Below are 10378 nucleotides of genomic sequence, written 5' to 3' on the forward strand. Positions count from 1 at the left end.
AATTAAAAAAAAAAAAAAAAAAAAGGAGAGACGACAGGAATGAACGGTAGCAGGTCAACCAGACGGTGACAGTGTACGCCAATTGTCACGCTTTTAGGATCGGTGTAATTATTGAACTCATGCAAATTAATTAATTTTTTTTTTTTTATAAAGCATTAAATAAAATCACATAAACAACAAGTCAGTGCATCGGAACGCCCAAAACCGTGAGAAATTAAATTTAAAAAAAAAAAAAAACCATTTTTATTTAGCTAAAAAAAATTAATATTAAATAGACGAACAAAGGGAATATAAGTAGGAATCAATAGTCTTCTTTGGAATAATTACGTGGCATTCATGCAAAGACAGGTTTGAGTTTTTAGAGAGAGAGAGAAAGAGAGAGGTTTGACTATTTATTATGACCGAGCGAGTCTGTAGTGGGTGGGGTTTTAAATTCAAAACCATTCCCGGGATATGGGCAAAACCGGAAGAAATTAATTAAAATTTTGTATAATATTTTTATATATTCCATCAATTTTGTATCTTAAATAGTAATTACTCCACTAATAACTTTTAATATATAATTAATTAATTAATTAAATGAAAGTGGTCATCACGCTAATACAAAAATGAACATCTAAATGAAAATAATGTTTTGAAGGATCGGTTGAATGACCAAAACACTATATATATAGAAACCGACGGCTATAGTAAAAGGGTGGTGGATGACGTAGGTATAGTTTAGAGACGAAAATAAAAGGTCGGGAAAAGGTAGATGAAAACAAGGACACGAGACATGACCAAAGTGATTAGACTATGAAGAAAAAAAGTGGAATTTGATTTACATTTGGTGGTAGATGGGGGCGCATCTGATGTCAGAGCATGCGTTATCATTTTTGACTTTGGAATAATGACTTTGGAATATGGATGATGCTGCAAATGTTGTGACATGGTATGACGCTTGAGTAAATAAGAGTTACATGAATGAATTGATACCATATCTGAATGAGAGCAGTCCTATAATAGTCAAAGTTCACCTCTAGAAGATACTATTCGTTTTAGCCTGCTACGTGTCGTTGTCGACTTTATTGTTTTAAAACGTGTCTACTAGGGAGAGGTTTCCACGTCCTAATAAGGAGTGTTTTGTTCCTCTTTACAACCCATGTGAGATCTCACAATTCACTTCCCTTGGAAACCTAGCGTCTTCAATTGCACGTCACTCATTGTCTAGCTCTAATACCATTTGTAACAGCTCAAGTCTACAGCAAGCGAATATTGTTCACTTTGGCCCGTTACATAACGCTATCAGCCTCATGGTTTTAATATACGTCTATTAGAGAAAGGTTTCTACACTCGTTTAAGAAATGTTTCGTTCCCCTCTTCAACCGATACGAAATCTCATAGGTCCTGAGAATAAAAACGGCTAGGAATGAGTTAAAAGACTTAAAAGCTAGTTCTCATACCAACAAAGTGTACTTTTTTTTTGCGGCTCAATTATAAGAAAACATTTGAGTGAAGACAAAACATGTTGAAAAGACTGACCTTAGTTTGTTAGAAAATTTTGTACTCTTCAGAATGAGAAGTAAGTAACGTGATCATGTCACAGGAGATGCCGCACAAAGATGTCGAATCCATATTCCAAATCCTAATCCAAATCATGAGCCTGGGTCGGTACATAAATATTTTTAAATTTATACACATAATCAACCTCAATTTTTGATTGAAAAACACACTCAAAACTTTAAATTATATGCTAATTATTTATAATTTTAAACTAATTAATCACCTACAAAGCACAAACCACTTAAAAGCTCATAAAATTTATTATTTTGTATAATTTAAAATCAAATAAAGTTAAGTTAATGAGAAATAGGGACAAAATAGATTTAAACACCATTTTATTCTCTAATAAATAAAATAAAAGACAATAAAATGGAACATTATAAGAGTCTTAGGTGTGTTGGGAAAAGGAAACACAAAGGTGATGACGTGGACGAATGAGATAGCGAAAGTGGGGCCCAAATAGGAGAAATTAGATCGCGTTGGGACCTCCCATGGATCGAGGCAATCAGGGAAGCGTTGGAAGAAAGCGAAAAAGTTCAAATACCCCACAAAATAATAATAATAATAATAATCAATAAATAATCAATAATCAATAATAAACAATTATATAACAATAATAAATATATAAATAAATTGAAGGTGACAAGTCGCAGACAATAGCAATCATTAGTACGGTCCCCTTCCTTTCTTATTTTTATGTGTTCGCCGGATTTTATAATTCTCACAATTTCTTATTTATTTTAAACGAATTTTGAAACATATTATAATTAAAATCAACCTATTAAATAAGAAAATAATTAATATTTCAAACACATGAATTGGTAGCAATATTAATTACTAAATATTTTATTATTTTGGATTATAATAATATAATATAAATAAAGAAATAATTTTTTTTAATTAATTGAATTAGGTCGAATTCGATAATTAAATGTACACGTCTATTAAAAATGTTATTATAACTAGGCAACTAGCAACGTGAATGTATCAGATAATTAAATAATTATTTTGGAATGTCATGAATAATTCTATAATCAATTAATTATATTCGTCCCAAAAATTTAGTTTATTTATTACTGTGTATTATTAATTTATTTATTGCATATGCTCTAATAAATTCATAAATTATTGGTTGTTTTTTTTCTCCTTACTGCTTATGTAATAAGTGACTCATAACTCAAAAAATTTGAGTATATTATGATTTCATGATTTAAATATTACGCGATGAGTTAATTTCTAGTATTAAAAGTAAGAATATAGAAGTTTTAGGTTAAAATGAAATATCACGTCATTGCCGAGCCATGAAAAGAATCAAATTTAGTGACTAAACAAATACAAACCTTAAAAATTAAACGTTCAAAGTTTAAATGATGTACCGAACTTATAATTCATGTTAAAAATCACTTTTAGTCCTCGATTTTCATGAAAGTAACAATTTAATCTCTAAATTTTGGGTTCTAAGTGTAAGTTAGACTCGTACTTTTACTTTTGTAATGATTTGTAATAATCCAAGCTTCAACCGATATTATCCGTTTTGACTTGTTACATATTACCGTCAATCTCACAGTTTTAAAGTGCATCGACTAGGAAGTGGTTTCTATACGTTTATAATGAATTTTTTCTTCGCCTCTCCAACAAATGTGAAATCTTACATAGTTAAGATTTAATGAAATCTCTAGCGGTAAACTGATTAATATATTTATAAGCTATGTAGTATAAATCGCATAAATTATTCGTTAATAATATTGGACATTTAATCTTATAGAATTTTTGTAGGGTAAAGATTAACTCGTACAAATTTTTTACAAGTGCAAAAATTAAATTACTAGAAATAAAAAAAAAAAAAAAAAACTTACATTGGTGAAAAGTAAAAATTTGAAAAAGGAGGATTGACGGACAGCACGAAACTTTTACCGAACAAGTACAAAGACAGTAAAGTAAAAATAGTGGGGGTGAAAATAAAACAGCAGAAACGCGTGCAAATGACAGAGTGTCAATATTAATGATTGCATTTCATTGGTCCAATCAATTATTATTCAAAATCATTCGGATCTCCCCGGTCCCACCCCACCCCTCCCTTCGATTTTAAACCACACGCTCGCACGTGCCAATCCATACCCTTATTTATTTTTTAATATATTTATAAAATTAAAAAACAAATAAACATATAAATAATATTGAAACTTGGTGGTGGGCCCTCGTCCTACCCCCAAACCGACAAAGAAACATTACCTTCAGAAAATACGCCTTGTTTGGGTTATTGCATGTGTACGGTCGATACGCCTTTTATTCATTGCACGTGCCAGCCAACGCTCATGGGCCTCCAGTTTCCCGCTAATTTGGGCTGGGCCTTTTGCACCCACCGAAGGACTTATTGGGCCGAGCCCAGTCAACTGTGCACGTTGACCTTCAGCTTCAATTCCCACATGGCTTCAGTAAAAAGAGGTGATACAGTGCCTGAAACTGTAAACAAGGAACAAAAATGGCACGTTGCTGCTGCTGCTGCTGCTGTGGTCAATGCTCTGAAAACAATGGGCCCTGCAACCACCAACACTTTGTGAACACAGCCACCTCTAATCTACAATAGATTTGCAAGAACCATTTGAAAATAATGAAGAACAGCTTCCAAGAAACATTTGAAAATAATGAAGAACAGCTTCCAAGAAACATTTGAAGACAGAAGGATTGAGATAATATGAACAGAAGAACAGATATAGAACAAACTTCATACATAAGGGTTAGCTAGCTCTGTACACACTACACTGAAATGGTATCTATTTCTAATCTGGAGTTCATCAGATTCAAAAAAGATCCTAAAATTTGTCATCTCATTCATTCCCAACGTGATTAGTGATCTTCTTCTTGCAGCCATGGCCAATGCAACCGTTATCAGAGGCGTTTTCGGACGCTGCGGTCTCGTCTTTGTTGTTATTGTCCATGAGACAGCCTTCAGTTTCCAAGAATTGAACTCTTCTTCTTAGCTCTTCCAGCTCTCTTTCCATGAAGAATACCCTTTCCTTCAATGTTAAATTCTCCTCCTGAAGCTGGGCTATGTGAGAATCTTGATCATCTACTCTACTCTCCAAAACGCTGCTCTGTTCTTCACCACCAGAAATTGGGCAGATCATTTCAAATCTACTTAAATCATGATCCAGCCGTCTCTCCACCTCCAAATGTCCTTCCACATCGCTATCACCAGATCCCCCATCTTCTTGTTCTTCTTCGTCTTCATCTGACCTAAGTCTAATCAGACCCTTCATCGAGCCATAGCCGTCGAGACCCCACTCCTCCTTAGCCATATCAACAAGAACTTCCCTTAGAGGCGAAAATATGGGAGTAGGCAACACTGCAGGGGTGACCGGATTAGGCGACACCAACGACGCAATACCGCCGGATCGTTTGGCACGAATTAAAAAGGAAGTGGTATTACGGGGCGCGAAAGGGGGAAAACGGTAGTTACACTTCTTCTTTGGATGAAAACGTCTCGATTTCAACCGATTTTGGTACTGTAATTCGTTCCAATTCGAGGGTTTATAGGCTGATGAAATCGAGCCTTTTCGCTTCATATCAAGCCATCTCCCCTTCCTGAGACATCGGCCTTGATTCGAAGTAGGAGCAGTGGAGAGTAATCTCTGGGAGCCGTGAAGAAACATACCTCGATTCTCCAGCGGAAGAACTGGAGGCAAATTTGGAGGATGAAGCCAAACGACAGAGTTTTGATTCATCAAGATCTGTGTACGATCCATATCATTCATCTAACCGAAGCAAAATCAAATTTCCGAAACCCCAATCACAGAAACAAGAACACATTCAAAAAAACAAAAGAGAAACCGCTAATTCAAACACGGAACAATAACGTACAGAAGGAAATTAGGACATTCGAGTTGCAACCATGAACAATCCAACCGTTGAAATTCAAATCCTGGAAACCCTAGAAATCGAAAGCAGAGATGTTTGTGAGTAGTTGGGAACAATTAGTAATGAATCTGAATGTTTGTGGAAGAAATCGAAGGATTATGATTATGAAATTGGAGTCTAGAGTGAAGAAAAGGGCTTATAAACACACACAACTCTTGAGCTTCGTCTATGGCGAAAATGTCGTTTGCGGAACCTCTTTCGATTTTCTCTCTCTCTCTCTCTCTCTCTCTGAATCGAACAAGATCAATGCCTCAATAATTTGTAATTTATTTTAAATTATTATCCAACTCTCGTCACTTTATTTTTTTTATAAATAAATTGAAACCTCCGATAAATAATGAAATTAATCCATTAAAAAAATATTGCAAAAATTAATTTTCCCCCATTAATCAAAATCTCATGCTAATTTAAATGATTTAAAAAATATTCTCAAATTTATTAAAATAAAAATTACGAGAAGCGAATTTTAAACAATAAAACATATAATGAAATTACCATAAAATAAAACTTAATTTTATGGATGTGAGTGATAGACTTTATGTTTTATTAAATTAAGGAGTTGACTAATAAAATAAATTAAATGTGTACGGATGTGATACTGTCATCTTAATAAAATAGAGGGATGTTTTAATTAAAAAAAATTCGTATGAATTTCAGATAGATTATTATTAACGATGTGCACGGGGTGGGCAAGTCTCCATTTCAGCAACTTATTTCATTCCCCGATCACATGATAAATTTGCACGCATAGGTTACCGCTCACGGTTTTTTACTGCTTTTTTTTTCTTTTTAAAAAGAATTATTTTAAAATTTTCATTAATATAATTTTCATTCAAAAATGGTAAAAAAGAAATTATAATAAATTAATATATTTCATAAAAAGTATATATATCCCTTTAATTTCTAAAATTTTAAAATTTAACCCGATAAAAAAAATTTATAATTTAAATATTAGAATGATACTCCTAAAATTTAATTATTTTAAACGCAGTCGGTTGAAAATATATTTATATTAAGTAGGACGAGGTGGAGAATTGGGCGGGGATGGAGAACCCGATCCATTTATCCAATTGAAAAAAAAGGTTCCCAACTAGCTCCTCATACTTGCTGGAAAATCTCCTTCCCATTCGGGACAGGTCTCTATAGGTAAAATGGACATATCTAAGCAGAGATCTCTCAATTTGATTAGATTTGTCCATGAATGCTTCCAATTCATTGCAAGAAAAGGAGAAGTTGGTGAATTTAATTGGTCATGGTGTGTTCCGTTGTATGAGCGAAGGAGAGAACGTGTCACATTAGGCATTGGAGTCGCTAATCCCTCGTGAAACGGCATCAGATTGGCGTACAAGTACCCAAATCGCCAAACATCACTCACCAAAATCACAAGCCCATCACAGAAAAACATGGCCGAGAAATGGAAGGCGGACGAGCAACTATTCCAGCTTCTTGCCAGTCTTCTTCACCAGGTCACAATTTCCCTCCACTTTCGCTCTTATTTCCCCATGTTCATTTCATTTGCTGTGATTTACCTTGTATGGCTTTCTAATTCTGTTCGTGATTGGATCGCTGGAACTTGCCTGATGATTGATGAAACATTTTGTGATTTTACAAGTGTCGGGGTTTCAAGACGATGGATCTAACCTCATTCATGGAGAGGAGAACGAAACATTTTTTATAAGGTGTGAAAACTTCTCCCTAGTAGATGCGTTTTAAAAATGTTGAGGGAAAATCCAAAATGCAAGGCACAAAGAGGACAGTTTTTGGTAACGGTGAACTTAAAACGTTGCATTATAGGTTTACACTAGAGTTGGGAAAGGCTGGGAATAGGTAACTTAGGGAGAGGAACATAATATCTTGATGAAATTGCTGTAGAGATTCACACGACATGATTTTCGTCACACTGTTCCCTTAGGGAATTGCTCTGGGAAGCAGTTACGTATTCTGATTGTTTGGCACCTAATTAATACAGCGAGTAGAAAATTTCTGGTCTATAACGGTCAACACCTTTGCCTCTCTTTGACCATATAATGAGAAGAGAAAGTTTCCAAACTTGTCATGAACCTATGATCCACCCCTTTGGACGTAGGTTGCATTCACCATCACGTTTGGGTACGGTACTATGTTTTTTGTTTCAATGAGTACCCATTGTGTAGTATGTTGGAAACTACGATCCTCCACCGATAATGTCCACCTTTTAGCATAAGCTCTTATAACAGCTTTACTTTTGGTTCTCAAAAGGCTTCGTACCAATGGAGATAGTGTTCCTTACTTATAAATTCATGCTCTTCTTCTTAATCAGTCGAGGTAGGACTAATTCTTTCAAAAATCCTCAGCATAAGTCCTAGCCAGGAAATGTTTTGAGCTTCTCTGCTCTTTTCTTTCCTAAGATACAATTATCTTGCAGGTGGAATCACTGACCAACCAGGAGGAAGTTGAACTTCGTATGAAGATCGAAGCCCTTTTTGGACTTGAAGTAACAAAAGTACCCTCAAAGTCCTTAAAGCAGCTCGATGAAGTCCGTCTGGTTTCCTTCATAAACTCATTGCATTTATCAACATTTTCTTGAAGAGATTGAATCTAATGTCTAAAAAGTCCATTTCCTATTTATTCAGATGGAACTTGCCAAGGAGTTGGATAAGTTATCTGAAAAGCTAGACGATGTGAATGAAATGATTTCTTCAGCAATGGCTGCTGACCCACAGGTGCAGTCTCTTTTGAGTCATACTGCTGATATTTGGATGCCGGTGATAACTGCATCCACTGATGACCGGCGGAAGTTTACAGCTTCAGCTGGAGAAAATTCAGAAACAGAAAAGAATTGTGCTAGTTAGACATATATAATATATATATATATATATATATACACTTTTTCTTTTTTGGTTTATTTAAGGGCCAAGTAAAGTAATTTCAATTCACTATCACAATTTTGTTATATACCATAAAGAATGTGTCCTACCACTGTTTGGAATGTATTTTCTCCAACGGATAATATATTTTGCCACCTTGTTCTGTAGAAATCCTTCATCATTGTCCAAGTGTAGTACCATTTAGTTCTTGTTCCCTTTGCCATTAGATTTTAATCTGGATGGGAATAAGAATGATGATAACGACTCTAGAAAATGACTTATAAAGAAGATTCAACTAGAGTACTACAGAATGAGTCAATGTGCATTTTTATTACTTAAGTCTAACCAAATCAACTGCCTATATTCAGGTCCTTCCCCAAAACTAAACATAATTGAGAGGATTAGTGTAGCCAATAATGCAACACTACTTTGTTGAGATCAACTTGACGGCTAGAGCTATAAGGGTTGTGACAGAGGAACTGACTATCCAAAGGACGAGGGAAAAGACAAAAAATCCAGCCAAAATGGTAAGAAATGGAGGACCTTGGGCATCACCAGTTACTTTACTTCCATCATTTTTCTCCTTGGTGGAATTCCCATCTGAGGAATTTGATGCTGTTATAGAAAACGATCTCTGCCTCAATTTCAATCCTTTGGTGTTCTTGTACCTGCATAAAAGAAATCACACAACCACTCAGCTGAGTAGCAATATTGTGATTACAAGTATCAGTCATCTCAGATTAGGTGTGTTCTAATTTCTGGCAAATCTGACTAGCAGATGCAAGGAGGATCTCAGCTACTGATTTAGCTTTATATAAGTATATCATGTCTTTTTGAGGAAAGAGTTGAAGTAAATGAAAGTCTAAACAGACAAAATACCATAAAGATCGAACCATGAATGGTAGGAAACAGTATTTGCACCAATACTTCCAGAAGATTTTAAAGAGGAAACTCCAAATTAATTGTTGAGCCAACTGACAACTTGAGAAGACGATAGAATTCAATTAATTGTTGTAGAGATTTAAACCATTTATTATTACTGTGGTTCCTCCAACAGCTGTGATTCATCCAAAAGGTCTATGTTTTTCAAAGAAATTATAGAGGCCATTCCAGAATTATCATTTTCTGGCAATCTTAAATGTAACTACTTCACAATCAGAGAAGAGCTTTCAGAAAGAACTAATAAACTTTCCCCAGGCGCATCCGGAAGCCAGAAAGTATCAAATCAAAGATTCATCCTATTCCAACTTGGAATTGGAATAAAACCGGAAAAATAAAGCCAAAATCCTAATGCTAGTATAAGTTCCTTGCGGGAGTAGCATAGCGAAAATCAATTAAGATTCAGTGTTTTACTACCTGCCAAATTCCATTTCCATCACAAGAATCAAGGTGGATTCACTTTACAGAACTAAGCAACAGATGAACTTCGATGTTAACATGCTCATTGCAAGGGTAACAGTCCAGATATCTTCTGAAATAATTGTGCCTAATGCGAGGGATCGTAGAGGACTGCTGAACACGCAATCTAATGAAAATTCCGAAAAACAAAAATATAATACTAGTTTATAAGCACCTGGCGTTAGTAGCAAAAAACAATTAGGAATTAGCAACAACCTGCCAGATTCCATTATCAAATATCAACAAAAGAATCAAAGTCGAACTACTTCACAGAATTAACAGATGAACTTCATTACTAAAATGATCACTAGTCTCATTAACAATATACAACAGTCCTGATATCTACTGAGATCAAAGAAGTCGAATGCGAGGGATCGAAGAGGAGTGAATAAACTACGGATACCTGAAAGAAGGAATTGGAAAGCCATTCCGATGAAATTTAACGCCGACGATGGAAGGAAGAAAAGCTTTGTGATCCAAACTTGGGCGGTGAGAAGAGAGAACCAGTTGAGACGGCGGCGCGGCGAAGACGGAAGCCATTCACCTCCAGTCTTGGTACAATGACTTCGTTAACTTCAGAAGAGGAGAGAGTTCGCACGAGATGCGGCACGGAGGGTGTGGATGATCCATTCATAATTCACGTCTTTTTTTGTTATCTACTTAGAAGAATATTC

At 35.1% G+C, this 10378-nt stretch overlaps 3 protein-coding genes across 3 annotated transcripts; 1 reads left to right on the top strand and 2 right to left on the bottom strand.

Annotated features, from left to right (window-relative positions):
• Positions 1 to 4200: 4200 nt before the first annotated feature.
• Positions 4201 to 5715, bottom strand: LOC111461244. Its single transcript, XM_023104765.1, has 2 exons — positions 5404 to 5715; positions 4201 to 5273 (listed from the first exon to the last, which is right to left on the bottom strand). Exon 2 carries the CDS (start codon positions 5265 to 5267, stop codon positions 4371 to 4373), a length of 897 nt encoding a protein of 298 aa, XP_022960533.1. The 5' UTR covers positions 5268 to 5273; positions 5404 to 5715; the 3' UTR covers positions 4201 to 4370.
• Positions 5716 to 6702: 987 nt separating this feature from the next.
• LOC111461159 lies at positions 6703 to 8291 on the top strand. Its single transcript, XM_023104657.1, has 3 exons — positions 6703 to 6926; positions 7865 to 7975; positions 8073 to 8291. The coding sequence occupies exons 1-3, from the start codon at positions 6864 to 6866 to the stop codon at positions 8289 to 8291; spliced, it is 393 nt and encodes a 130-aa protein (XP_022960425.1). The 5' UTR covers positions 6703 to 6863.
• A 267-nt stretch (positions 8292 to 8558) lies between these two features.
• LOC111460632 lies at positions 8559 to 10334 on the bottom strand. The gene is made up of 2 exons (XM_023103839.1): positions 10108 to 10334; positions 8559 to 8974 (listed from the first exon to the last, which is right to left on the bottom strand). The coding sequence occupies exons 1-2, from the start codon at positions 10242 to 10244 to the stop codon at positions 8731 to 8733; spliced, it is 381 nt and encodes a 126-aa protein (XP_022959607.1). The 5' UTR covers positions 10245 to 10334; the 3' UTR covers positions 8559 to 8730.
• Between the last annotated feature and the right edge of the window lie 44 nt (positions 10335 to 10378).

Source organism: Cucurbita moschata, unplaced genomic scaffold, assembly GCF_002738365.1.
Source record: "Cucurbita moschata cultivar Rifu unplaced genomic scaffold, Cmos_1.0 Cmo_Scf00024, whole genome shotgun sequence".
In the NCBI taxonomy this organism is placed as follows: domain Eukaryota; kingdom Viridiplantae; phylum Streptophyta; class Magnoliopsida; order Cucurbitales; family Cucurbitaceae; genus Cucurbita; species Cucurbita moschata.